This window comes from Cucurbita moschata, unplaced genomic scaffold, assembly GCF_002738365.1.
Source record: "Cucurbita moschata cultivar Rifu unplaced genomic scaffold, Cmos_1.0 Cmo_Scf00034, whole genome shotgun sequence".
Classification (NCBI taxonomy): Eukaryota; Viridiplantae; Streptophyta; class Magnoliopsida; order Cucurbitales; family Cucurbitaceae; genus Cucurbita; species Cucurbita moschata.
The window spans coordinates 1668501-1696402 of record NW_019268550.1 but is presented as its reverse complement, the minus strand read 5'-3'; the positions used below and the strand labels follow the sequence as shown (position 1 = coordinate 1696402).

Below are 27902 nucleotides of genomic sequence, written 5' to 3'. Positions count from 1 at the left end.
CAAATTGATTAAAAATTTATCTTTATTTTCTCATTTTTTTTACTCGTGTTTTTGTACGTCCCCAAGATATGTTTTCCGATACCGCTATACAATTACAACCCGTTTTTGCTTTTGGACACAAATACCCTATTGCATTGCAATTTGCAACATCTTTTTTTACATTTTCTTTGTTCATAAATACACGTTTTAGGGCTTTTCTTGGCCAACAGCGGTAAAGTTTTTAATGCTCAAACAAGAAAATATATATATATATATATGGTTATCCTCATCCAAATTTGAACGAGCGATGAACTAAACTACTAAAAATCGATATTAAATTAACATAATCTTAACACGTTGTTATACGATTTTTAACCACGGTTAAAATGATTGAAATTAATGACAGAAAAATACGAGAATTTAAATATCTACAAATTACTATCGATATTAAAATTAATAATTTAGAAATAAAATATTCCCACATTCTTTATTAATGATCAATAATTTGAGAAGAAGAAGGAGAAGAATATTTAATTTAATAAACACAAAGAATGGAGAAGACAAAAAAATAAAAATAATAATAATAATAAATAAAATAGCATTCCAAATGGTCCCTTTTTTGTATGGGAATTTTCACTCCCTATGCATGACTCAATTTAATGATTATTATATTAAAAAAAAAACATTTTGTGTCTCTATCCAGTAAATGTCTGATGTTTTGCAACGGGGGGATCCAATGTGTTGTAGGATCAAATTTTTGTGTGTATTTGTCCCTTTCAATTATATATGTTTTTAATTTATTTATATCAATATTTCCGTTTTTTTTTAATAAAAAATAACATTACCGAGATTTGAATACGATACCTTATTCTCTAACACGTCAATAGATAACCGTTTGTATAGCACTTCTTGTATAGGATTCGGAATATAAATTCATCATCTGATGACTCCGACCTTTTCATGCATCTCTAGTGGCATGATGTGAGATCCCATATCGGCCAGAGAAGGGAACGGAACAGTCCTTACAAGGGTATGAAAGTTTTTCCCTAATAGATGCGTTTTAAAATTGTGAGACCGACGACGATACGTAACCGGTCAAATTAGACAATATCTACCAGCGGTGGGTTTGAGTCTGTTACATATGATTATGTTACTTGACTTGAACAACTGAAAAAACGGTCCCCACAAACCAATATGGTTCCTTCGAGCATGTTTTGTCCTTACTCACATATTTTTTAAAAAGAATCTCGGGGACACGAGGCATTATTATTATTATTATTATTATTATTATTATTATTATTATTATTGAGAAAATAGTTTTTTTGAATTAGTAACTCATGAATTTACCGCAACCGATTGAAAGGAACAAAACACAATAAATGAACCAAAAGTAAGTCTGTCGATATAAAGTTGATCTCATCTCCGAAACCCATCTCTTTTGATTTAAATGATATTCATGTTCGTACGTATGAATGCGACGCTGATTTTTTTTCTTTTTAATAAAATTTATGCGGTTAGAATCAATACATTTTAAATACAGACATGACAATTCAATTTTTTTTTTCTTTACGAATTCAATTATATAAACCGTTCGACGTATCGATCGATGACATGTTTAAATCAAACGGAAAATTATTTTTAAAAAATAAAAATGAAAATGAATAAATGGGGTGACCTAGAAATGGTGTCCCACATCCAATATGTTAAATGAGAAATGGACAAAGAGCATTAACTCACTACACATAATGAAGGGTAAAAAACAGTGCAAATTTTGGTGGTCCTTTTGGCATAGACAGGTTGGAATTTACCCTAAAGTAAAAAGAAAATGGTAAAAAAAAAAGGGAATTACTGTAATTTCTTTATTGTAGATTTGGTTTGAAAAGGGTATGGCCTAAATTTGTGAAAAATAGGGGTGAAATTGTGCAGCCATGGCCATGTCTGCCCTCTCAGACAAAGATTTTGGGTATCTTTGACACCCTACATTCAACCCACCCTTTAAATTTAAGGTCAATTCCGACCACAAAAACCTCATCGCTTATTTTTCTATCTACAATATCCCTTATCTTTCGTTTTGAGTATTACTGTTCACAGTACTCTCCAAGATCACGGGTTTATAAGTAAGGAACACTATCCCTGTTAAGATGGGCACTTTGGAGCAACTAAAAGTAACGTCGTGAGAGCTTATGCTCAAAGTGGATGATATCTTAATATTGTGGTGGTCTGTGGTTTCTAACGTGATATTACAGTCATGTTAATAGAATTCTCAAGTGTCGAATGAAGAAGTTGTGAGTCTCGAAGGTATAATCAAGGTTATTTAAGTGTCGAACAAATGATGTAATTTGTTGTTCAATGGCTCTTAAGAGAACGAAGTCTCAGGGGAGACTCTACGGTGTACTTTGGAACACTTTGTGGAAGTTTATGGTTTCTAACAAAAGACTCGTTTGTTGGTCGGGACATTTAAACTTTGATGTCATCGGACTAATGTAACAATTGGGTCTTTTAAAAGACGTTTGAGATACCGATATCGATTTGAAATCCTTTTGAATTAGGTAATGGTCCAATAGGCCCAAAAATGAAATCTACCCTTTGTTTAGGCCCATTTGCAAACCATATTTGTACATGGATGGTAGCCAAAGTATTAGCTGATGTTTGATGGTAATTATAAACATTCATAGCGTTAATAAACATCCTTACCTTTCCAAGTAAAGTGGAAAACAAAAGGAAATGGAATTGTTTTGTCGTCTCGATAGCGGGATACGATAGAACGTGCGTCTAAAATTTATATGAAGAGACTGCTACAATGTGACTGACAGTTTTGTATTGTTAAATATATGAATTACTTTAAAATTTTGCACTGAATTGTTATCTGAGGCACGAATTTGTGTCATTCTGCCTAATGTGCAAGATCCCTGTAAATAGTAATGGAAGAACAATACATGTAAAGTAACAATATATAGATCTATATATTGTTCAAGTTAGACCAAGATTTGTATTAGTATAGCAAGAATAAGAATTAGGTAGCATATCTCGTGCTTGAGTCTTCTATTTCTATGAGATTGATCTGGAGTTCCCGAGTTGATCCCAACTTAACCGACCATGAGTTTACTAGGGGTTGAACTTATGGGCATGCCTTTTGGCTCCTAGGGGCCTAGTTGGTCCGAGACTTTGTTCCACCTAAGCCCATCTCATATGTTAGTGCTAATTTCTTTACATTTTCTTTACGGTCTCCTCATATAGACAAATTTCGATTTTTCTTATGAGTTTGAATCCTCCCGAAACATTTTTTTAATCAAACCATACAGCAAATTAAGGATATAATGGTTAATCTTTTGTTCATTCATGAGTTTCTAAGCTCCAAAGAAAAATCCTAGTTTCGAATGCTACCCAACGCTCTCTCAAATGCAAGAATACCCCAAATTCGAGCAATTAAGAAACACCAACGTGTCTCACCCAAATTCGGAAATCGGCTTATCTCGCGGCCTCCATACTTCCGTAATAGAAAATCAATTCATCAAACCCGAAAGCTTGAGATGCGGCAGACACCCACTTGATCCACTACAACCCCTTTTGTTGTGCATACAAGATTTCGATGCATCGATGAGAGATAAACCCATCAAAGTTTTCCTTCTTCGTTTTCGAGGAGATAAAATTTGATCGGCGCCGGTGACGTAAATTCAAGCTGATTGACAATCAAACCTTACTGGGTAATCTTAGATTAAGCATTTTTCTGCAATCCCATCTCCCATTTCAGCTCTGTTCGAACTTGATCGAATGGCTACCCTCTCGATTGGGATTCATTTGCCCCCATCGCGGCATTGGAAGAGATTTTCATTTCATTCCCACTCTCCCGTTTCACTCCCATTTCACACGAGCTATGGCTCTTCTTTGAGTAGAATCAGAGCTCCAAGGTTGCTTGGTAAGAACCTTCTCGCGCGGGCTGAAGACGAGGATAAAAGCTCTTCTTCGTTTCAGCAGCAGCAAGCTCCACCCAACTTCAGCAAACAATTGGAGGTTTCCTTATTCAAACTTCTGCTAAATGTTCTAAACTATTTTTTGAATTAGCTTTGGTTGTTGTTCTGTTGGTTCATAATGATGATATTGTCAATTTAGCATGTCTAGTAGCGGTTTGAGCTAATCAGCGGCTCATTCATGTTCATCTCTGGTTATATAATGATAGGAACTCTCATCGAAGTCAGGAACATGTGATCCCTTATGCTCAGTTGATGAAATAAGCTCTCGGGATTTTGAAGATAGTTATCAGCCACAGGCTGATTTAGTGAAGGCTTTTGCAATACTTGCAGCTGCCCTTACTGGGATTGTGGCTATTAATCACTCCTGGGTTGCTGCTAATCAGGTTCATATGTTGGGATAGTGGCTATTAATCACTCAATGATAAGCTGTGACCTTCTATGTTTCATGAAACTTTTGGTACAGGATCTTGCTATGGTGTTGCTATTTAGTATAGGATATGCTGGAATCATTTTTGAAGAAGCTCTTGCTTTCAACAAGAGTGGAGTGGGATTGTTGATGGCGGTTGGCTTGTGGGTTGTTCGAAGTATTGGGGTATGATACTGTTTCTCTCAATTCTAGTTTTAGGACTATCTGGTTGAATGCTGAATTGTAGCTTCCTTATGTGCATATGGCTGTAGGTATGAATAGTATCTATATCTATTTCGTGTATACAATTAGATCAACAAATTTCTGGTAGGGAGATAATTTCGACATCTTAAAAGCCTCGAGTTAGTTGTATATACTCTTCATGTGCGTTAGAATTCCCTAATGAATAACTGTGAGATCCCACGTTGGTTTGAGAGGAGAATGAAACATTCCTTATAAGGGTGTGAAAATCTCTCCCTAGAAGACGTGTTTAAAAACCGTGAGGCTGACGATGATACGTAATGGGCCAAAGCAGACAATACCTGCTAGCAGTGAGCTTAGGTCATTACAAATGGTATCAAAGTCAGACACTGGACGGTGTGCCAACAAGGATGCTGGGTCTCCAAAGGAAGTGGATTGTGAGATCCTACATTGGTTGTAGAGGGGAATGAAACATTCCTTATAAGGGTATAATAAACCTCTCGCTAGAAGACGCGTTTTAAAACCGTGAGGCTTACGGCAATATGTAACAGGCCAAAACGGACAGTATTTGCTAACGGTGGGCTTAGGCCATTACAAATGGTATCAAAGCCAGACACTGGACGGTGTGCCAGCGAGGACACTTGATCTCCAAGGAGAGTGGATTGTGAGATCCCACATCGATTGGAGAGGGAACGAAACATTCTTTATAAGAGTGTGAAAACCTCTCCCTAGAAGATGCGTTTTGAAATCGTGAGGCTGACTGTGATATGTAACGGGCCAAAGTGGATGATATCTGCTAGTGGTGGGCTTAGGCTCTACAAATGGTATCAAAGCCAAACACCGAACGGTATGCCAGCGAGGACGCTGGGTCCCCAAGGGGAATGGATTGTGAGATCCTACATCGGTTGGAGAGGGGAATGAAGCATTTCTTATTAGGGTATGGAAACCTCTCCCTAGAAGACGTGTTTTAAAATTGCGAGGTTGACGGCGGTACGTAACAGGCCAAAGTGGACAATATCTTCCAGCGGTAGGCTTAGGCCACTACAAATGGTATTAAAGCCAGACACCGAACGATATGCCAACCCCCAAGGGGAGTGGATTGTGAGATCCCATATTGGTTGGAGAGAGGAACGAAACATTCCTTATAAGGGTTTGGAAATCTCTCCCTAGAAGACGCGTCTTAAAACCGTGAGACTGACAGTGATACGTAACGGGCTAAAGCTGACAATATTTGCTAGTGGTGGGCTTGGGATGTCACAATAACTGACATTCTTGTTGACTTTTTTTATTTTTCTTCATCCAAATTGAAACTGGAAGCAAAATGAAGAACATTGCAGCTGATAAATTGATATTTCACCTCTCAATAGTGCAGAAGTACACCAAAACTATTACTCTAAACAGCATTTTTTGAATGATAACTTCTGTTATAATTTCATACATAGGCTCCATCCACCGAAATTGCTGCTTCAGAGCTAACACATGCCACAGCAGAAGTCAGTGAAATTGTGTTCTTCTTGCTTGGGGCGATGACCATAGTCGAGATCGTCGACGCCCATCAAGGATTTAAGTTGGTTACAGACAGTATAACGACTCGAAAACCACGAACTCTTCTCTGGGTGGTCAGTGCTCTATTACCATTCCAATGATATTTGATGTTAATGTGTTTTACATACAGTTCTTCTTAAAACAGAGTAATGATATTTTCCCATTATTTGGTTGTTCTTATCACCTTCAACTGATCTAAAACTCTTATATTGCAGATTGGGATTGTAACCTTTTTTCTAAGTTCAATCCTTGACAACCTGACAACCACAATTATCATGGTTTCGTTATTGCGAAAACTCGTTCCTCCGTCAGAGTATCGCAAGTATGCACGCTTTGTATGCTCATGATTGGTTTATTATTGCATTCCTCTTCGATTCTCGTGGTTGTATTAGTCTAATGTATACTGTAACGTGCTGGTTCGTGTCGGTGTGGGGCACATGATAGGACCTACAAGGCTCCTATAAAGTATACCTGGAAGAAGAAATGTAGGAGTGAAAGTGACTAGTTAGGTGTCATGGAGGGTATCTTTTTGCATAGAAGGGGACGTGGGACGTTCGTGATAAAATAGTTTGAAAAGTAGAAACTAGTTGAGGGAGAGAGAGATCCCACATCGGTTGGAGACAAAACGAAACATTTTTTATAAGGGTGTGAATACTTCTCCCTAGTAGACATGTTTTAAAAACCTTGAAGGAAAGCCCAAAGAGGACAATATCTGCTAGCGGTGGGCTTGGGCTATTAGAAATGGTATCGGAGCCAAACACCGGGTGATGTGCCAGCGAGGAGGTTGAGCCCCGAAGGGGGTAGACTCGAGGCGGTGTGTCAGCAAGGATGCTGGACCCTGAAGAGGGGTGAATTGGGGGGTCCCACATTGATTGGAGAAACGAACAAGTGCCAGCAAGGACGTTGGGTCCTGGAGGAGGGTGGATTGTGAGATCTCACATCGGTTGGGGAAGAGAACGAAGCATTCTTTATAAGGGTGTGGAAACCTCTCCCTAGCAGACGCGTTTTAAAAACCTTGAGGGGAAGCCCGAAAGGAAAAGCCGAAAGAAAACAATATCTGCTAGCGGTGGGCTTGAGCTATTGCACTCAAATAGTCTGAAAACTGGAATTTCTTCTCTTCTCTACTGTTTACTAACCTCTTTTTCTTATCAATTGTCATATCAGCACAATGCTGTAGTTTGGTATTTATTGGTGAGCCTTTGTTTTCCAATCAATTCTATGTTCTTCATTTAAGAAATGGATCATTCAAACCAGGCTACTCGGAGCTGTAATCGTTATAGCAGCTAACGCGGGCGGTGCATGGACACCTATTGGAGATGTAACCACAACCATGCTATGGATACATGGTCAGATATCAACAATGCCAACACTCAAAGTATTATTCGATCTGAAATGCTATGATTTAACGCGTATTTATTTACAGATGGATCGTATTTCTGATACATGATGTACTTATTTTAATCTGAAATTCACTTTTGAGTTCCTTCAATTGCATCTGTGTTGTTCAGGACTTGTTTATACCTTCGGCTGTTTCACTTATAGTTCCGTTGTCTCTTCTGTCCCTAACAAGGTATAGGCTTTGTAACTAATTGTGCCATTCAATTATTCTTTTGATTGAACTGAGTTGCAAGTTTTTCTTTTGTGGGATTCAGTGAAGTCAATGGAAAGGGACAGGATTTTTCGAACGTTATGGCGTCCGAGCAGATGGCTCCTCGTGGAAAGCTCGTCTTCTCTGTCGGTGTCGGAGCGTTGGTCTCTGTTCCAGTGTTCAAGGCCCTCACAGGTTTGCCTCCCTACATGGGTATGCTGCTTGGACTTGGAATTCTGTGGATTCTCACTGATGCAATTCACTATGGTGAATCGGAACGACAAAAGTTGAAAGTTCCTCAAGCTTTATCTCGTATCGATACGCAAGGAGCGCTATTTTTCCTCGGTATCCTTTTGTCTGTCAGCAGGTGAGTGCACCATCTACCCTCCATTCCAGATTTCATACTATTTCTTTTGCCTGTGTGCAAATCAATGTTACGTATATATATAGTCGATCTTCTAACTCCTTTAGAACCTATCACTCAAATGGTTTACCAAGTCTAATTTGTCAATTTCAGCTTAGAGGCTGCAGGAATCTTACGCGAGTTAGCAAACTACCTCGACGCTCATATTCCGAACACTGAACTCATTGCGAGTGCAGTCGGTGTTATATCAGCTATTATAGACAATGTCCCATTAGTTGCAGCAACAATGGGAATGTATGATCTCTCTTCCTTCGCGCAAGATTCCGAGTTCTGGCAGCTGATAGCGTTTTGTGCTGGCACTGGTGGATCCATGCTTATAATTGGATCTGCAGCTGGAGTTGCATTCATGGGGATGGAGAAGGTGGACTTCTTTTGGTACTTGAGAAAGGTGACCAAGATCAAACTGTGTTCCTTCTCAGTCCATTCTCTTTTCCAAGTCGAATCGATTGTTCCATTTTCTCTTGTTCATTTTCTGCAGGTTAGCGGCTTCGCCTTTGCTGGATATGCTGCTGGAATTGCTGCCTATTTAGCTCTTCATAACCTCAACACATCGCTACCTACAACCATTGCTGAGGTGCCTTCCATTATGGGATTCATAAACTGAACATTTTTGACGACTTCAAATAAACAAGGATATGGCTGTTTTCCATTTATATCAGTGAGTTTTCAAGGGTGGGAACATTCTTAGATAGTGATGAACTTTCTTGCACGTTATAGTGTGTGTAACTCTTTTCTATAAGCCCCCAACCAAAGCTGTAGAAACTGCAAGAGCATCCAATCAAAAGTATATGATCATTCTTGAAACTTAGTGAAGCACATTTCTTCATTCGAAAAGTTGAGATAACAAACCAGCTTATTTAAATGGAAAACTATCAAAATTGAGGCCAAACATTTAGGAATGTGTCCAAATCCCGAGAGGTTGACAGGCGGCCTTATTTGGAGAGGAGGGAAGAGGGGAAGGAAAGGGTCGAGCCCATATGACCACGTTACTTTCTACAGCTTGAGGAAAACAAACTCTTCAATTGCTGGAACATCACCGATCCTCTTCAAGGATTCCTTGCTGGGCTGTTCATCGACACCAATGGCCATAACAGCCTGCTTTCGAGGAGCAATCCTTCCAACACTCATGAAGCTCACATTAACATTTTCTTCTCCGAGAATGCTTCCAACCGTTCCAATCATACCTGGCTGGTCAACCTGCCTACAGAGTATGATGCTACCCTCCAAACTAACATCGACTTCGAAAGACCCGACCTTTGTGAGGTGAGGGATTCCATCTTTCACAAGTCCTTCCACTGTTATCTCCCCAGAATCCGATATAGCACTGGCAAATTTGGATTCCACGTTGGCAATCTGGACCTGTATGTATTCTAATGGTTTCTCAGGCGACCCGTCCAGAATGACTCGCTCCTCGGATATCCTTAGTCCTCTCTGTTTGGCGGTGAAGTCAGCATTCACCAAGTTCACGAAAACACTGGAAATCGGTTCTATGAGACCTTTGGTTATCATGGCACGAAGAAGCCTGGTGTCAAGATCATCAGGAGCTCTAGAGGAAGCGTATGTTACTTTCACAGTTTTCACACCGCTTCCTCCTGCTACCAATTGGACAGCCAGTCTTCCCAATTTCTCAGCAAGTTCAACAAATGGTTTCAGCTCCGTTAACACCTGTAGGGGAGAAACGATACTTTGTTAGAACCCTTACATACCAAAAACTTGAGAATTAGTTCATTGAAAATAGAATGCACAATGAATAATTACAAGTCACATCTATCACTCAGCAAACCTTGATGATGTACGGCAAAGTAATGAATTGGAGAAGAAAAAAAAAGTCATCCATTTATAGAGAGGCACTACACTATAATCACTGGAAGTAAGGTTTTGGTAGCATTCAGAACCATCTATATTAAACAGGTTCTGAAAATCATCACAAGACCAAAATTTTAACAGAACCATCTATCACTCTAACTGTTGGAGGACTACAATTTAGATTCTTTCTTTTTTTTTCTTTTTTTTTCATAGGACTACATTCAGCTTTATAAAAATGGGGATAAATGTCAAGGCTTCTAGATGAAAATCATTAAAAAGAAGAATCTTACTCTGTTGCATAGCATAATGAATCAGAAAACCTAGAGACATACCCACTTGGGAATGCAAGAAAATCAATAAAACAAATAACGACAAATAGTAAAGAGGTCGACAAGAACAGAACTAGAAGGAAGTACTTCAGATAGATGTTTAAGTGATCATGAAATACGAAACATGAGAGTGATGGAAGATTCGAAACTACGGGATTCTACCTCTGCAGGAACCATCGGAGCATTGACAGCAGTAGCCGCAAGCTCCCCTTTCAAGGCTCCAACAACAGCTTCAGCTATTTCAACAGCAACTCCTTCCTGCATGTACCAGATGCAAAGATAATTATAAATTACAATAAGGAAAGCACAAGCTTTAAGTCCTTCGATTTAAAACACACCTGAGCCTCCATTGTGCTGGCACCCAGATGAGGAGTTACAGTGACATTCTCATGCTGAATCAACTTGCTATCTTTAGGAGGTGGTTCCTCAGTGAAAACATCAAGTGCAGCCTATCAGAAAAAGAAACGTGATACAATCATTGCGTTTAATGATAATTAGAAACTTCAAGTTTGGGTAGCAGGAATGAAAAGAACCAACCTGAGCAACAATTCCAGCATCTAGCGCCCTTACAAGAGCTTCTTCATCAATTACGCCTCCGCGGGCAACATTCACAATCCTTACTCCTTTCTTCATCTTTGCAAAATTCTCATCATTAAGGATCTTTGACGTGGCTGGAGTTAAAGGCATATGCAAAGAGATGAAATCAGCAGTTCCAATGGCTTCGTCAAAGCTCACAAGCTCTACGCCTATCGCACGAGCACGATCAGCTGGGGCATATGGGTCGTGTGCAATTACATGCATGCCAAGTCCCTTTGCACGCCGAGCAACTTCAGTTCCAACTTTGCCGAATCCCATTACAGCCAGTGTTTTCCCCACAAGCGATACACCGACATATTTGTTGCGTTGCCACTTTCCTGCGGTGGAGAAGAAAATGTAAAAATCATGAGTAGTTCGTTTCAACAAAGGCATATCATATAGAACATCACACCCAATAAATCTGACCATCAAAAACCTCGACGGGCTCCAAAAGGGAAAGAGAACATCCGATGCAGAGAGATTATTTATTCTTTGCTATTTTTACTTCAAATCGTAAATCCCAACCTAAGTAAGCATAAGATATGAATTTTCTACATAAAAATCCCCGACAGGTTTCCACTTTTTACAGCGCGCATCGATGCTTACAAGAAAGAAACGTACGGGGAATTTTTTTTGGGGCAATTCGCTTTAGACATTAAAATAATTCTTTTCAGACAGATTTAAATGAAATGCTCGTCCAATTTAAGATAAAAGGCCGAGATCTTTCCGAAGTTTTTCCACTTTCCATGGTTTCGAGCAGATCCAAAGCAAACCACAGGCTAAAAGACACCACGATAAGACAAGCTGATCGTGACAGACAAACCAAAAAATAAACGTACCAGCTTTAACAGACGCATCGGCTTGAGCAACATTTCTGGCCATTGCAGTCAAAAGCGCAATTCCGTGCTCAGCGGCGGCTACCGTGTTTGCAGTCGGAGCATTCACCACTAAGCAACCATGCTCAGTGGCCGCCGCCAGATCCACGTTGTCAATGCCAACACCAGCCCTCCCAACGACCTTCAACCTCCCTCCAGAGGATTCAAACACCTCACGGCTGACCTTAGTCCCACTCCGCACAATAATCGCATCACAGAGCGAGATCTTGGTGCAAAGCTCCTCAGGACTCAGATTATACGAGCAATCAACATTAGCAAAATCCTTGAGAAGATCAAGACCCGCTTCACCCAGCTTCTCCGCAACAAGAACCGTCGGCTTCGCATCCATAGACGCAGAAACCAACACCACAAACCGCGGCGCGCCAACACTCCGTCGACGAAGATCAACAGAAAAAGCCGAAGGAACAGGAATCTTAGAAGACAGAGAAGAAAGTACCGAGTTCCCAAGCGCCGGCCTACGGAGCGTAAACGAAGCGGAAGTAGCCATTTCTCGTCGGAATGAAAAAAACCACCGGCTGAGCAACGGAGGTCGGAGAGAGGACAAGGAAGATCTAGGGTTTAACAGGAAAGGTAAGAGGTTTAAGCTCAGTGAATGGAAACAGAGCGTCGGATATATGGTTGGCAGATGACGTGAAAAACACGCGCTTGTGATGAGAGTGGGGAAATGGGAAATGGAATTTGTTTGGTGGAGCTGCCTTAAACTGCAAGCAACTTGGATTATTTAACGCAAAATTAGTAATTAAAATAATTAAAATGAACGGTCGATAAATTCTTGGATTTACTTAAAAATAGGATAAAATGTTTGGTTCCTTTGAAGGATCCGCTTTGTTTCTTCTAAAAATATTATTAATTCAAAGTAATTTTAATTTAGCAATAATGATTAATTTATCCAATATTTTTTTATAAAAATAATTAAAGAAAACTTAATTTTTTTAGGAAAATTAAAAAAATTAATAGCCGCAAGTTTCATGTGATCTGGAATTATTTATTAGTGAGAAAGTATGTAACAAATTACTAACCTTCCATTTATATTTATTCGTATTAAGAAGTAAATAAACGGTATTATGACGTCATAAACCAACTTAAATAATGAAAGAAATTATATTTAGTTGTTTTTATAAGATTTTTGTGGTGAAATTAAAAATGTATTTAGTAAAAAGGAAGAAATGTGAAATGTCGGTTTTGTCCTTTTTGGTTTAAGGACATTTTTTTTTTCTCCACTTTTTATGTTGTCTTTATTAGATATAAAAAAAAATAAATACTTTTATAAAGTGGATATGAAGATCAAATGAAATGAAATTAGATTTAATCTGAAGTTTATTATATGGGTATTTTAAAGATTAGGGTTTAGGGTTTTTAAAAAGGAAGTAGGATTGGGCCATGAAGGTCATTGGGTTGAAAGTGTTGGACTTGGGAGTGGTACTCCTTTCAAAGGAGTGTTCACATAAGATCCCACCTAGTGTAGAGGGTTTACTATACTAGACAAATAGTGTATTCATCCTCTTTATAACAATGGTGTATGAGGGAGTGAGATCCCGCGTCGGTTGGAGAAGAGTACGAAATATTTCTTGTGTTATCTCCCTCTTTGTAACAACGGTGACGTGAGGATGTGAGATCCCACGTTAGTTGGAGAGAGAAACAAAACACTATTTATAAGGGTGTGAAACCTCTCTCTGTTACATCATAACGAGCCAAAGCGGACAATATTGCTAGTAGTGGGCTTGGGGCTGTTACAAATGGTATCAAAGTCAGTCACCGGGCGGTGTGCCCGAAGACGTTGGGTCCGTAAGAGGGGTGTATTGTGAGACTCCACATGGTGGGAGAGGAAAACAAAAAGTCTTTATAGGTGTGGAAGTCTCTCCATAGTAGACGAAATCTCTCCCTAGGAGACAGTGGAAATCTATCTGTAAACATGTTTATAAAGGGCCTTATAAGAGTGTGGAAGTCTCTTCCTAGTAGACATTGAAAATCGGGTGTAGAAGTCTCTCCCTAGTAAACACATTTAAAATTTCAAGGGTACGACCATTAAAACATAATATATATGATACTACTAATCAACGAATAAAATTAGAGGTATTTTTGAGTTGGGTCGGATTTAAACATTTTTTTTTAGACAAATCCAATTGTTCGGATTCCAACTTTTTCCACTTACAAAATAATGAATGGGAAAGTTGAAGAGGAAAAGATGGAGGCTGAGAAATAGAAGAAACTCCATGATCAAATCAATTAGCTCTAGGAAGAACAAACTTTTTCCAGAACTTGGACAGCCTCTCTCATGGTGGGTCTCTTTTGAGGCACAAAGCAAGCACACCTAAACCCTAATCTAAAAATCTCCATTACAGCCTCCTCTTTCCCTTCCAATTCCCCTCTAATAGTCGGATCCACCATCTTCTTCATCCGCCCCTCGTCTTCAACGCCGCCCTCCCTCTCCCTCACAATTTTCCCGCTCAGAAGCTCCACCAGAATCAACCCGAACGAGTACACGTCCCATTTAGGGCTCGGTTTCAGATTCTTCAGCGATTCCGGCGCCTGGTACGCCGATCCCATACTCACAGCGGGGCTTCCTCCGCCGCCGCCGCCGTCATGGTGATCGCGATTCGGCGTGGATCTGTGGCTGCCGAAGTTCCGGGATGAAGTGGAGGCGAAGGCGATCTTGGAACTGCGGGAGAGGAGCTTGTTGAGGCCGAGATCGGTGATTAAGGGCTCCATGTCGGCGTTTAACAGGATGTTGGAAGGCTTCAGGTTGCCATGGACGTGCTTCTTGTCGTGGATGAAAGCCATTCCTCTGGCGATTCCTCTGGCGATTTTCAGTCGGACTTCAAATGATAGATGGATCTGGGAAGAAGACGATGAACTCTGTTTTTCTGAATTAATAAATTCATTTCATTAATTTAGTATAGAAAGATCATGAGGAATTAATACAATTCAAAGTAAATATTGATAATTAAATAAGTACAAAATTAATTAGAATAATGAACTTACTGTGAATGGAGGTTGCAAGGCAGCCATTGGAGACGTAATCATAGATTATGAGCTTTTCATCTTCTCCCCAAAAGAACCCGCGAATTTTCACCAAATTTTGATGTCGAAGCTTAGCAATGGCTCTCATTTGCGCCTCGAAATCCCTCAATCTCTCAAAGTTGACGTCGCCGATCCTTCTGACGGCGAACGCCGTACCGTCCTCCAGCACCGCCTTGTACACGATGCTTCCGCCACTTGCTCCAAGTATATATGCTGACGCCTTTAACAATGTCTCCAATTCCATCTCCGTTTCTCCGTCCAATGTCACCAGCACGCCGTTTTTCTTACTGTCTCTGTTCACTCCGCCGTAGTTTGCTCCGGATTGCTCCCTCTGTTCTTCGCCGTCGGAAGAACTTGTCGCCTCCGATGTATCTTCTCCTTTGTTGGCCAAACAGAACAACACCGATGAAGGTTTTTTTTGGGTGTTATGGCGGTCTTGGTCTGAGCCAATCGGCGGCTTCTTCTCGGCGGATTTAGAGGTTTTGGAATTGGGACTTGTTTGTTTCCGGTGATGGTAGACGTAGAGAATCCCGATGGCCAGAATGGTGATTCCGGCAAGGTCTCCGACCGCGATTGCGGCTATTGTGATGGGTTTCATGGTGTTTTGCGGCTGAGAAGTTTGCGTCCCGTTTGGACCTCCGGGGGACTTTGTTGCTGGAATAGAGCCGATTGTTTTCGGTATGGCGGCGATTGCCGGAGAAGAAGATGAAATTTCAGAAACATTTGGGGGAATTGTTAGTGAGGAATGAATCGAACAGAGGTGCTTCAATGGCTTCCCACAGAGATCCTCATTTCCGGCGAACGCCTCTGTTTTCTGGCTGAGCAGAGCAGCCGACTGAGGAATCGCTCCGGTGAGATTGTTGAAAGAGAGATCCATCGTCGCATTCGCCGGAATCCACTTCGCGAACTCCGGTGGAACGGGACCTGAAATTTTATTGTAAGAGAAGTTCAAAGACCGTAGTTTTTCCCCACCGAAATCCGCCGGCAAAGACCCATTGAGCAAATTAGAAGACAAATCCAAAACCTCAACCCAACTGAAATTCCCAGGAATCTCTCCGACGAAATAATTACTCCTCAGAGAAACGACGGTGAGATTCTTCAGAGCAGTGAGATTTCCGGGCACTTTCCCGGCCAACGCATTATCAGACAGATTCAAAACCTGAAGACTCTTCAAACCCCCAATATCCGCCGGCAACTCCCCGGAGATTACATTGTTCGAAAGAGAAAGAATCTGAAGCTCCGAAGCATTGAAAATGGAAACCGGGAGAGACCCATTAAAGAAATTACCGGAAAGATCAAGAAGACGAAGGTGTTCGATCCTTCCCAGCTCATCAGGAATGGAACCCAGAAGCTGGCTGCCAGGGAGTGAGACGGCAGTGACTCTGAGCAAATCCGGCCATCCGCCGCCATAGCCACGGAGGTCGGTGCAGGTGACTCCACGCCAGGAACAGGGTGTGGCATCATAAACATTCCAATTAGCGAAAACGGACAAGGGATCGCCGAGAATGGAGCGTTTGAGAGACAACAAGAGGGCGCCATCGCTGTTAAGAGCAAAAGAGGGAAAATGAAGGAGAGGGAAAAAGAAAGTGAAGCTCCAAAACAGAGCCTTGTTAGTGGCATCGAAGAAGTTCCATGAATTCCTGTTCTGCAACAGATCTTGCATCATCTTTCTGGGTTCTATAACAAAATCATTTCCATCAGAAGGAAGAAGGAGATGGGAAGCAGAAAGAGACCCACTGAACTTAACTCCCTGGCTTTACCAAATCTGTAGACAGAGACAGACAGAGACAGTGGAGGAATCTTGAAAATGGGGTCAGCCAAGGAAAGTGTATTCAGGATGTGAAGAACAGTCTCTTGAAAAACAGAGGGAGAATGAGAGCAGCACAGTGACTAGCTTATCTAAAGTCCCAACGTACTAAAGTAGCGAAATTCCTCGTTCCTAAGTTCCAATCTGCACGAAAAGCACAACATCTTAAGCATTGTCTTAAAGAGAGGCTTCGTAAAATCACCATCCAATTCTTAACAAGAAGGAATTCGAACCTCCGACCTTTTTACTAATTGCGAACAATACATCAATTCTATTCATAACATTACCATCTACATCAGTGTATCCTATGGTCACAAAAATACTTCAAATCAATTTATGAATTTATGAATGCTTGATAAGTTATGGGCACTCTCAAAGATGTGAACAGACTCCATTGGGCATTGGGAGATGGGAAGTTTGTAATATTATTATATGTAAACATGAAGACCAAAAAAGAAATAAAGGGAAGGCATAAAATAAAGTGATAGTGGGAATTCCTAGACAAACTTGATCACACCCACAAAACAATGTCCCAATTTTGATACCTTTTTGGTACAGTTTCAAAGGTATTCAGACAAAATCTTTTTCTTAAATAATATATATTTCCTCACAATTTCTCATACAAAGCTTTTTATGTAGGGATATGGTCAAATTCATATAAAGGGTGTGTGGAAAAGATCTAAAAGTTATTCCTTTATGTTCTTTTGTGTGAGAGGTATCACAATGCTTCTTCGATCATCATAAATAAATAGCCGTTACATGATATTAACTATTTGAGGCATAAGTCTTCTTTACTTAAAAGTTTTTGTACTAATAAAAATAATCATCATTTTCTCTACTATTAATTATAGAAACACGAGTCAATTCAAACATAGTTCAGTGGATAAGACACTCATTAAAATTTTAAAAGTTGGAGATTCAAATCTCACTCACAAATTCAAACATTGAAACTTTGGCATTTTCATTGATATCAAAATTTATTCCTTAGCTAAAAGTTAATCATTTTTTTTTTCAATAAGTACATCGTCTTGATATCCAAAAATGTGTTTAAACATACTCGCAAAATCTAATGAACACTAGCCATTCAAATGCAAAAAAGTTCTTATCCAAAACAAATTCAAGAAAATATGGACATTGAAAAGATGTTACATATACGTACGTACATATATATATATATATATACACACATACATACGCATAAATACATATATATAGGAAAGAAGGTATTAGCCAAGGTCCACCCCACCACCAAACACTTGATTCCCACATTGCATTGCCAAAGTTTCCATGGCAAGATCTTCTCTTTCTCAACAAATATGTTCATACTATTTTACATACAAATTATGATTATAAAAAAACACCTTCTTAAGATTTATTAAAAATGTAAGGACTAAACTAAAACATTTAAGATTTATTAAAAATGTAAGGACTAAACTAAAACATTTAAAAGTGACGGGACTAAAATGAAATGAGGTTTAAAGGACAAGGACCAAAAAGATAATTTAAGTTAAGACAATTTCTACTTCAAATAGTATCGGTAAACCTAACAGTAATTTTTTTTTTTTTCAATTCCACAACAAATCAATTTTCATTCACATTCGGACAATCAAAAGCAAGCATGGATTGTATAAGTTTATTTAAGAATTTGATATTAGAATAGAGGGTGATTTGAAAGCGATTAAAATAATCTCAGTAACTGAATATAAATGGAAACCTGTTCTCCAGCAAGTAATTGGTCTCCCTAATAGACGCATGCATGCATCCTCTTTGTCTTCAGCTTTCGTCCTTTGGATCTAAAAAGAGTTTGAACAAAACATGAACAATGATCCCTATCCCTGCTACAAACAATCAGCTTCAAATTCACTTTTCTCCAACAATCTTATTCCCTTCATGAATTAGCCTGCACAAAGCTTCCTATAAGGAAATCCCAATTGGTGTTATCTAAGAGCCCATTTTGTAATGACTTTCTAAGTGCACAAAAACACTTTCTAGATCCATAATCTGGAGTGGGAAGACCTAAGTTTGTAGTGTAAGAATTAAAAGTGCTTGGATTGTACAAATGAATGAGTTTCAAAAGTCTCCACACGACATCTGTACTAGATTTATGAGCTTGAGATCTGTCTTAAAAGTAGGCTTTCAAGAATCTAAACTTACGTAACTTGTAAGATTAACAATGACATAACATTGTTCTAATTTAATAAGCCAATCTAAAAAACCAACACCCCCATAAGGTAATAAATGCTCTATCCATTTGGCCTTTGTCTCCTTTTTTGCTTCCTATGGTTCGGCACAAACCATGTGCTGGTACTAGTAACTTTGCAGATACATACATACATATATATATATATATAGTCATATATATATATATATAGTCATAGCTAAGATGCACTTGAGAATTTTATAAAGAACCGTAAGTGATTTGGACAGCTTAAATAAATATATAGCAAAACCCCATACAAACCAGGGGACAAAAACACATGTGCTTTGGTGCAGATGTGTCCCAGTAACAATAATTTCTCTATTCCATGCGAGTCTTTGATAGTTTTTTTTTTACTCTCCTAGATGTTTGCCATTTTACCTTAAAAGTGAGGTTCAGAAACTTACATCTGCTTTACATGAGATGGATCATTTTCTCTGTCATTACACCTGACAAGCAAAGTAACTAATCAGCCTAAGCAACATATTAAGATTGAAAAGAAGAAGAAAAATCACTTTTGTCTTCGTTCTTCTCATTTTCATGACAACCCTGGATAAAAACATTCTATTAGAACAGGCTTCAAGCTAAGCTAGTATTTGCAGAGAAGAATATGATAAAATCCGAAGTAAACCAAAAAAACAAATCTTATCACAAAAATCTTTGTGAAAAACTAAATTGCAAAAGTTGAAGAAAGCTTCTAACCTATGCAAATTTCTTTTCATTTAGTTCAAATAACAAAGGATAATTGCCAAAATCAAAATTACAGAACCCAGAGTGTGAAACCGAAGTAGCCAAGCAAAATCAAACAATATTGATTTCAGTTTTCACCCGAAGTCAAAGTCGGAATAGATCTATGTTAAACTATATACCACAACTTTCTAAGAGATCTAGAATTCTGAAGTACATCGCTTTTAAAAGCAATCTCAATGCCTCTGATCAAAATCTTCAGATATACTGATCATCCTGTTGAAAAAGCCAGCCAACCTGCCCCTGCATACTTCAAAGTAGCAACAAGTAAAACCAAAGAAAGTCAGATAAAAGATGAAAATTTGAAATATAATATATTAATCGGCTGTTAAGTCAGTTAAAAAGTGGAAAACTAAGCGATCAGAATTTTGTGAAATCTTATGAGATGTTAATATGTAGAACATAAAAAATTAAGTAGTAAACTTTCACAAGCTACCAGAAGTTATTCACAAATTTCAAGATCTAACAATCCTTCATCAAGAGTAGGTGACATTTAGATTACAACAGAAAGAAATGAACTGATGATTTAAGGAAAGAAAAAACAAAAAGTGAACAAATAACAAGACATTACAATATCAGTACATAATAATCAATATGTTGATCTGAAATAATATTTACAGTTCACGTCAGAATACAAAAATGGACTTAAACATTATGAAAAATGTAATCCAGCTCACTTCTTGTGAAGTTACTCATCATCGAGTTAGGTACTATGCCTATTGCATCTTCTTCTCCTTATTTAAGGGTAATGGTAACTTCCTTAGAACATTCTCGTTAAGCATCCTGTATTGCATCTGTACGTATCTATGTGCTACACATAACTTTTCATTGATGTGATCCTGATACTTATCATACACTAAAGGAGCGGAAAGACTGAGAAGGATACCTGCAAAAATATATTGATAAAATGCATAAACTGTTTCAGAAAACAACAGCTATCATACTTGAACTGCTGATTACAAAGAAATGAGTGCCCCACAAAACTCACCAATATAAACCAGTGTAAGAAAATTGAAGAAACTGCCAATGAATGACACAATCCACAGTCCAAGAGCAACCTGAGATCATGATTTAATTAACTCACAAGTCCCAGTTATTACAGACAAAGACACAAGTGATGATCCCTAACCTGAAGAAAGAGCTTAAAGTTTCTGCCTATTGCAATATCACGTGCAATTGACAGTACAAAATTGACCCACAGTCGCAGTTCATCAGCAACCACTGAAACAGTTTCCTCAGAAATTTCCAGATCAGGAAGCGGAGGTAGAGGTCTGAATCACAAAGGAAGGTAACTTTAACTCTACGTCGATTTCAATTCATACATTGAGAATGTGAATATTTGATCAGAACTAACCGAAATCAAGTCAATCTAAGTAATATTATCTCGAAAAATCCACATACTTACTTTTCTAACAACAAATTAGAAATATGGTATTCTCTTCAAATTCAAAAAATCCCAAGTTTGTATTGAAATATTTATTTGAAATCCTGAGAATTACCATCTAAACAAGCTATGCTCAGGTTGGTACGATGAAATGGTTCCTCTCTTACAATGTATATTATTTACTTTTGATTCATCATCAACCATAAACTCTCCACAGACTTCGACCCAAGAAATGTTAAACACTGAAAGCTGGAAGAAGGGGAATCAAAGTACCTATTGAGAAGGGAAGCAGATTTGGCCCAGAAAAAAATAATGAGGACAAGAAGCAATAGAACATTGGCGACAAAAGATAAGAAGTTGTAACCGGCTCTTTCAAACAGGTACCAGAAAGAAGTTGCAGACGTGAGCGTCACCACCCCACCATACCATTTATTCCATAACAGCAAATCAGCCACTATCATCAATAACTAGATTAGCAAACCAGCCATATCCTCAATAGAATACAACAAGATCAGCAAATTCAAAAAAAAAAAAAGAAGATCGTAACATTTCTCAAAGAATCAACCCAGTGAAACATATAATCCAGGTACAAATTGCAATCAAATGCCATTAGACCAAAACAATTCCCTTCCGAAACATCAAAGAATTAAGCCCAGATCAAGGAGGGAATACTAAATCATCAATGTAGGCACCAATTCGAAAATCAAGATCGCAAAACACGGCAGAACAGAGACAGAAAGTACCTTGACCACCGCCGAGCGCTTGATGGACAGAAATGCGACGAGAAGGATTAGGTCCTACCATGGACATGGTTAGGGCTTGAGAGAAAATAGAAAACGAAATTGAAAGCAGAGAAAAGGATGAAGATTGCAGAACTGAAACAAAGAATTCTCCGCCAAAATTTTCATCAAACATTAAAAACTTTATTTATTTATTTTATTCCTCAACTAATTTTTCTTTTGGGCTGGGCTCTTCCCAAATTTTTTCGTTAATAACTTTTCATAAATAATTATTTTATTCAAATAAAAAAATAATAATTTACCGTCAAATTTTTTTTATATTACTTAATAATATAACTAATTTAATTATTAAATATTTAATAAAATAATGTAATAATAAATAAATAAATTTTATTGAAGATTTAACCTTCCATTCTAAAAAAAAATAAAGGTATAGTAGTCATAATTAACATTTATCTTCTCGTTAATAACATAAAAAAAATTTTTTTTTATAAAGTAATTGGTCACGTCCCCGTCTAAATTATGGAGATTTTTTTTTCACTACACTTGCTTCCTTCGTTATAAACGAAAATATTTATTTTATTAGAGGTGGTCCGGACAAATGAACATCTCTTTTATCCTTATATATATAGAGAACAAGTTTAGATAGAAAATTTCTCAAATTTTAAATTTTGAATTCAAGGCCGCTGACTCATGGTTTGTGCAAAATTCAATATAATGATGTACATTTTATTTATGATAATAAAAAAAATAAAAAATAAATATTTTTTGAGAAAATAATTGAAAAAAAATAATTTTATATCTCAAATTTTTAACTTAATAAATTTAAATTGTTATTGTAATTTGTAAATTTTGATAAAATTATTCCATGGTTAATAGGTACTAATCTAACCTAAATGGTTATTAAAATTAATTTTTTAAAAATAGTTATAAAAAATGAAAAAAAAAGAAGAAGCTATATTTATAAAATAATAGCTTTTAAATATTTTTTATAATAAAAAATATAGCCATTAAAATAATAAAAAAAGTATATAAGAAATTGGTTTAAAATTGAAAATAATAACGATTAAATAATTCATGATCCGAAAATTCTTATTCCCCACCTATTTCTTTTTTTCAAATACACCAAATTTATTTAAATTATATTCAATTTTATTTTGCATTTTTATGTTTTCTATTTTCATTTTTTGTTTATATTTTTATTTCTTTAATTTGGCAAATTTTAGAAAATAAATAAATTAATTAATATTTTTAAACTTTAAAAAATGTATTAATTAAAATTTCAAATTAATAAAATCAATTTAAATTCTCTACTAAAATTATATTTTAAATCGGTTAATGTGTTACTTTCCCGTTATGGGAAATTATGGTCACTTTATTCGAATATAACAAATTGTGTCATTAATTAAAATACTAAATAAATTAGAAATACTTAAATTAGAAATTCGCTATAAATATTTTGGGAATAAAAAAAGAAAAAAAAATGAAAATCAAATTCGTTTCCCACACGTAATGCACTCCAGCCTGGCATCCGTCAAAACTTATCCTTTCAAAATATCGCGATAAATTCCCTTGTCGCCGAGACATTCTCCCGCGTTTTTTTTTTTTTTTTTCCTTAAAAAACATTTAATTTTAGTTTGGATCTCCCAAGATCCACGCCCTTACGTGGCAGCCGCGTGGTAGTTATCTGCCGTACACAATGCAACCTGTAACTCAGCAGTGCCGGTTGATATGACTCCTGTTAACGAAGTCGGTTAACCGGTTCTATCAGTTACCCTAACCCTTAGGTTTATAAACCCTCCCCTCCTCTTTTCTTCCTCAATCCCTTAACCGCCTCGCTTGAGGCACCGCTCTCCTCCGCCGCACGCAACCGTCGTTTACAATTCTGTATCTATCTGTTTCTGTCGTTATTCATAACTCAACGGTTGATTTCACCGCTCTGATTTGGAAGAACCGAATCCGCGATGGGGTCTAGGAAGGGGAAAATCGATCGGGTCAAGGGCCCATGGAGCCCCGAGGAAGACGAGATGCTGCGAATGCTAGTGCAGAGCCAAGGCGCTCGGAACTGGTCCATTATCAGTCAATCGATTCACGGTCGGTCAGGAAAATCGTGCCGTCTGCGGTGGTTTAATCAGCTCTGTCCTGGTGTAGAGCGTCGCGCTTTCACTGCGGAGGAGGACGAGGTCATCACCGAAGCCCACGCCAAATACGGAAACAAGTGGGCGACGATCGCAAGGCTTCTCAATGGACGAACAGACAATGCGATTAAGAATCACTGGAATTCGACATTGAAGCGGAAGTTCTGTTCGATTGCGGAGAAGAAAACCGATTGTGCAAGTCAAGGATCAACGATTTCGATATCGAATCAGTGTTTGAGTCCGTCTGGATCTGAGACTAGCGATTCGATTCGGAGTAGCGATATGGAGCCGTCAACTCAGTTAACTCTGTCGCTTCCAGGATCAGAGCTGTGGCCAGTAACGCAGCAGCAGTGTATTTCATCATCGCCGGTGAAAAGTGAGGAGAAACAGAAAGGGAAACGAACGTGTTTCCGCGAGGAATTGTTGTGTGTGATGCAGAAGATGATTAAAGAAGAGGTGAGAAATTATGTGGCGCAATATGAAGAAGTTAGAAACGGCAAAAAAGGAATCGATGAATGAAGAAGAAGAACAGATGAATTAGGACCGAACAAATGAAAGAAGATCAAAAGGTACTTTGATTTTGTGTTTTTGTTACTTAGTTATTCAAATTGGAGCCAGTAGTTCTTCGTTAGAGATTCTTCATTTTCCATTATCTCTGAAAATTTTCCTCCCTTTTCTCACTTTTTTCTTTGTACATCTGTATTTTGAATTCGTTTCAGTTCAATCATTGGGAGGTAGGATTGAATAATCAACTTTTGTTTGTACCAGTGAATGTGATTTTATTCACTAAATTAGAATCAAAATTTGTTGATGGAGATGTGTATGTAGTAGAGATATCGAACATTTTTCATTCCATTTACTAACCTTAAGCTTTCCTCGAGAGGTACGACCTTGAGTAAAAGCTCCAAGACAGACGAGGAACTGCTTGAGCTTAAGCTTGTACTTTGCATGCAGGGACCCTCAATCCTGAAAGCTTATGGTGATATCACTTCACATTTTACCTGCAGGGCCCAGATATACATGAAAGCTTACGGTGGTGCTTCCATCGTCGCCCATGGGTGAGTCGGTGAGATGAAACATTTAACTATGCCATTTGTTGAGATCTGAAAATTTTATATTCAAAATATTAAACTTATGGACCAATATTGATTTTCTTAAAAATAAAATTAAAGAAATTAGAGTTTGGGTTGGGTTGAAAATCCACGTGGGGTGTATTTATACCATTAATTATCGAAGTATATACTCGAGAGGCTTCTGGTTCGGTCGGTCAGTAAAACTCACCCCAATCGATTTGTCTAGTTTCGTGTAGTTAGTGATGATTCTATCTTGATCTTCTTGATCTTGTTGTCATTGTTGACATGATTAGTTGTTAATACTGGAGATGGGTCACTTCTTTTCTTTTCAAGAGATGGGTAATTAATATCCAATAATTTGTTTAATTTGGTCCATTATTGGTTTTAATGATTGGATTAGAGTGAGGTCTAAGATGCAAAGGATCTTGACTTTTATGGTTGAAATTATTAATTTCTTTATAACTAATTACCCTTTTTTTCCCATGTATTCGTATAAATTTTATTCAAATTACAATTAATATTAGTATTTTTTAGAAGTTATAATTTTCATATTTGTCGTCTTTCTCATCCATTTGATCACATAAACAATATACAATTAAACACATACTTTTCGTCATTTTTAAGGTTTTTTTTTAATAAAAATTTAAAACTTTACAAAATTTGAGGGTACAGTTGAAATAAATATTTAAAGGTTTTTTTTTTTTTTTTTTTTTTGTGAGAATCATTTGTTTATTCGAGCATTATAAAAAGTAGGTAAATTATAAATAGAATATTTTATACTTTTTATCTATTAGATATAATAGAAAATGGAAAATAATAATAGCTAACAATAATAAAATATATTAAAAGAGGCAAGAGCTCAAAACCATAATTGTTCATGGGGAACAGACATTCTCGTCCTCATAATGCTCAAAATCTTCTAGCTGTTACACCATCATTTATTATGAACAAACCAAACAAGTTACCATGTTTGAGATTGATTCTCCGGCGCCGATCAGCTTCACTCCGGGAACTTACTTCCGGCTACATCAACAACGAACCTGTATCTAACATCGTTCTTCTCCAACCTCTCCAGAGCCTTGTTTATGTAATCCAGCTTTATCACTTCAATCGTGGAGGTCAGCTCCTTCTCTTTGAAGAAATCCAACACCTCTTGTATCTCCGTCATGCTTCCGATGAAGGTCCCGGCAATCGTCTTCCTCCCTGTTCAGAAAACAGAGTTAAAAACAGAGCTAAAAACAGAGCTACAAACAGAGCACCGCTTTGATTAGATTCACGGCGAGAGATTTACCGAGCATAAGGAGAGGCGAAACGAATTGCATTGGGGTGTTAATGACACCCATCATGATCAATTTGCCGTCGAGTTTTAGCAGAGAGAGGTACGGCTCGAGCGGATGAAAAACAGGGACTGTGTCGATGATGTAATCCAGCGAGCCTACGGCTCGTTCCATTTGAGTTGCGTCGGAGCTGACCAAGTACTCGTCTGCGCCGAGATGTTCCAGAGCTTCCTTCCTCTTCTTCTCCGACGAGCTTATCACCGTCACATGGTGGCCTAAACCCTTCGCCACTTGCACGCCCATATGCCCAACGCCGCCCAGACCCAAAATTCCGCCTCTTAGCCCACTCTGTTTCAGTCCAAAGTGGCTCAGTGGGCTGTACACCGTCACTCCCGCGCACAACAGCGGCGCCGCCTGCTCCGGCGACATCCCTTCAGGGATTTTCACCACAAACCTTTTCAAAACAAAGTTGTAAATCAGTGATTTAGTAAATCGAAGACCACTGTAAAACAAGGATTTCAAGTGAGGGAATTTACTTTTGGTGCACGACCATGGCGGAGGAGAATCCACCTTGAGTGGGTCGGCCGTCGAGATACACATCATTATAGGTCCAGATCTTCTTGTTACAGTACTGCTCCTTATCGGAATTACAAGGACCGCAACTCGAACAGGATCCAACAATACACCCAACACCGACCAAATCCCCAACTCTGAATCGACTCACTTCCGATCCAACCTCAACCACTTCTCCGACCGCTTCATGTCTGTTCCGACAAAAGAAATCAAACCCAAGTACACAAAAACAGAGAACCGACAAAAAAAAACGGCGTAATCATTTAATTACCCAGGAACCATGGGGTAATTGGACATGCCGAGCTCATTCTTGATTTGGTGAAGATCGGAGTGACAGATTCCACAGCAAATCACTTTGATGAAAACATCATCCGGGCCGGTGTTTCTGCAAGAAAGAAATCAAACCCAGAGAAGTAAGAGAAATGATTCGCAGATGAAAGAAAAACAGAGCAAGAACAGAAGATGACCGGAGAGTATAAGTGTAGGGAGACAGAATCCCGGACGGGTCTTTGGCGGCAAGACCGGTAACGGTTCTGTCGGATTCAATGCTGCCCATTGCTTCAACAGAGAGAACAATGGAGGAAGAAGAAGCTTGGTGAAAAGGGAATGGAATGGAAGCACTTAAATACAGAATGAGAGACTTCTCAATGAAGAAGACAGCACAGCGATGGAGCGTGACGTGGCTAACAGGGTTGGTGAAATCCGAGTGGTTTTGATCACCTACATCGCATTCCCACACGTGGGGTCCACTTCCTTTTTAAGAGAATTTTAAAAAATAAAATACACAGTAATATTTACCTCACTGCCACGTGTCCTTATCATATTTACGTCATTTGATAAAATGGACGATGCAGATTAATCTAAGCGAGAGTTACATTATTTTTATTACTTTTTAATTCTAATTTTTTAGAATAATAATAGAAAAAGGTTATACTTTTATTTTAAAATTATTACTTTAAGGGTTTTTTTTTTGTTGCCATAAAAAATAAATTTTATACTTAAAAAATCCCACTAATTTTGATTTTATTTAATTTAATATTTGAATTAATCTCCCTCTCTCTCCTTAATTGTATTTAAAATTTAGTTAATTTTTTTTTAATATAATAAAGTTGATTAAATTTTGAGAATAATAAGAAAATAATTAATAACTATAAAACATTATTAAGAAAAGTTTAATTTAAAAAATATATTATTTTTAATATTATATTGTAAATAAAATATAAT

The 27902-nt window shown here is 38.0% G+C and overlaps 6 protein-coding genes across 6 annotated transcripts; 2 read left to right on the top strand and 4 right to left on the bottom strand.

Annotated features, from left to right (window-relative positions):
• Positions 1–3378: 3378 nt before the first annotated feature.
• On the top strand, positions 3379–8922 carry LOC111430554 (sodium/proton antiporter 1-like). Its single transcript, XM_023066824.1, has 10 exons — positions 3379–3990; positions 4157–4333; positions 4414–4542; positions 6000–6176; positions 6318–6424; positions 7357–7477; positions 7611–7672; positions 7755–8057; positions 8208–8502; positions 8593–8922. Exons 1-10 carry the CDS (start codon positions 3751–3753, stop codon positions 8716–8718), a joined length of 1737 nt encoding a protein of 578 aa, XP_022922592.1. The 5' UTR covers positions 3379–3750; the 3' UTR covers positions 8719–8922.
• LOC111430553 (D-3-phosphoglycerate dehydrogenase 1, chloroplastic-like) lies at positions 8920–12324 on the bottom strand. Its single transcript, XM_023066823.1, has 5 exons — positions 11665–12324; positions 10787–11163; positions 10588–10698; positions 10412–10507; positions 8920–9779 (listed from the first exon to the last, which is right to left on the bottom strand). The coding sequence occupies exons 1-5, from the start codon at positions 12206–12208 to the stop codon at positions 9108–9110; spliced, it is 1800 nt and encodes a 599-aa protein (XP_022922591.1). The 5' UTR covers positions 12209–12324; the 3' UTR covers positions 8920–9107.
• A 1568-nt stretch (positions 12325–13892) lies between these two features.
• LOC111430771 (receptor protein kinase-like protein At4g34220) lies at positions 13893–18906 on the bottom strand. Its single transcript, XM_023067176.1, has 3 exons — positions 18264–18906; positions 14704–16693; positions 13893–14585 (listed from the first exon to the last, which is right to left on the bottom strand). The coding sequence occupies exons 2-3, from the start codon at positions 16406–16408 to the stop codon at positions 13954–13956; spliced, it is 2337 nt and encodes a 778-aa protein (XP_022922944.1). The 5' UTR covers positions 16409–16693; positions 18264–18906; the 3' UTR covers positions 13893–13953.
• Positions 18907–19430: 524 nt separating this feature from the next.
• LOC111430772 (reticulon-like protein B11) lies at positions 19431–21780 on the bottom strand. Its single transcript, XM_023067177.1, has 6 exons — positions 21621–21780; positions 21151–21331; positions 20623–20764; positions 20482–20551; positions 20171–20379; positions 19431–19743 (listed from the first exon to the last, which is right to left on the bottom strand). Exons 1-5 carry the CDS (start codon positions 21685–21687, stop codon positions 20210–20212), a joined length of 630 nt encoding a protein of 209 aa, XP_022922945.1. The 5' UTR covers positions 21688–21780; the 3' UTR covers positions 19431–19743; positions 20171–20209.
• Positions 21781–23427: 1647 nt separating this feature from the next.
• LOC111430691 (transcription factor MYB44-like) lies at positions 23428–24572 on the top strand. The gene has a single exon (XM_023067056.1). It carries the CDS (start codon positions 23582–23584, stop codon positions 24272–24274), a length of 693 nt encoding a protein of 230 aa, XP_022922824.1. The 5' UTR covers positions 23428–23581; the 3' UTR covers positions 24275–24572.
• Positions 24573–25666: 1094 nt separating this feature from the next.
• Positions 25667–27280, bottom strand: LOC111430692 (cinnamyl alcohol dehydrogenase 1-like). The gene is made up of 5 exons (XM_023067057.1): positions 27146–27280; positions 26950–27063; positions 26642–26869; positions 26120–26559; positions 25667–26031 (listed from the first exon to the last, which is right to left on the bottom strand). Exons 1-5 carry the CDS (start codon positions 27232–27234, stop codon positions 25829–25831), a joined length of 1074 nt encoding a protein of 357 aa, XP_022922825.1. The 5' UTR covers positions 27235–27280; the 3' UTR covers positions 25667–25828.
• Between the last annotated feature and the right edge of the window lie 622 nt (positions 27281–27902).

Excerpts from the sequence above, each read along its gene's own strand:
- LOC111430553 (XM_023066823.1), bottom strand. The coding sequence starts at position 12,208 with ATGGCTACTTCCGCTTCGTTTACGCTCCGTAGGCCGGCGCTTGGGAAC. Across the intron at positions 11,164-11,664 it reads CGATGCGTCTGTTAAAGCTG|GAAAGTGGCAACGCAACAAA; the intron begins GTACGTTTATTT and ends TCTCCACCGCAG. Across the intron at positions 9,780-10,411 it reads CTCCGATGGTTCCTGCAGAG|GTGTTAACGGAGCTGAAACC; the intron begins GTAGAATCCCGT and ends TCTCCCCTACAG.
- LOC111430692 (XM_023067057.1), bottom strand. The coding sequence starts at position 27,234 with ATGGGCAGCATTGAATCCGACAGAACCGTTACCGGTCTTGCCGCCAAA. Across the intron at positions 27,064-27,145 it reads CCCTACACTTATACTCTCCG|AAACACCGGCCCGGATGATG; the intron begins GTCATCTTCTGT and ends TCTTTCTTGCAG. Across the intron at positions 26,870-26,949 it reads AATTACCCCATGGTTCCTGG|ACATGAAGCGGTCGGAGAAG; the intron begins GTAATTAAATGA and ends TTGTCGGAACAG.
- LOC111430772 (XM_023067177.1), bottom strand. The coding sequence starts at position 21,687 with ATGTCCATGGTAGGACCTAATCCTTCTCGTCGCATTTCTGTCCATCAA. Across the intron at positions 21,332-21,620 it reads AGCGCTCGGCGGTGGTCAAG|TGGCTGATTTGCTGTTATGG; the intron begins GTACTTTCTGTC and ends TATTGATGATAG. Across the intron at positions 20,552-20,622 it reads ACTTTAAGCTCTTTCTTCAG|GTTGCTCTTGGACTGTGGAT; the intron begins GTTAGGGATCAT and ends TCATGATCTCAG.
- LOC111430554 (XM_023066824.1), top strand. The coding sequence starts at position 3,751 with ATGGCTACCCTCTCGATTGGGATTCATTTGCCCCCATCGCGGCATTGG. Across the intron at positions 3,991-4,156 it reads ACTTCAGCAAACAATTGGAG|GAACTCTCATCGAAGTCAGG; the intron begins GTTTCCTTATTC and ends ATATAATGATAG. Across the intron at positions 8,058-8,207 it reads ATCCTTTTGTCTGTCAGCAG|CTTAGAGGCTGCAGGAATCT; the intron begins GTGAGTGCACCA and ends TGTCAATTTCAG.
- LOC111430691 (XM_023067056.1), top strand. The coding sequence starts at position 23,582 with ATGGGGTCTAGGAAGGGGAAAATCGATCGGGTCAAGGGCCCATGGAGC.
- LOC111430771 (XM_023067176.1), bottom strand. The coding sequence starts at position 16,408 with ATGATGCAAGATCTGTTGCAGAACAGGAATTCATGGAACTTCTTCGAT. Across the intron at positions 14,586-14,703 it reads CCTTGCAACCTCCATTCACA|AAAAACAGAGTTCATCGTCT; the intron begins GTAAGTTCATTA and ends TTATTAATTCAG.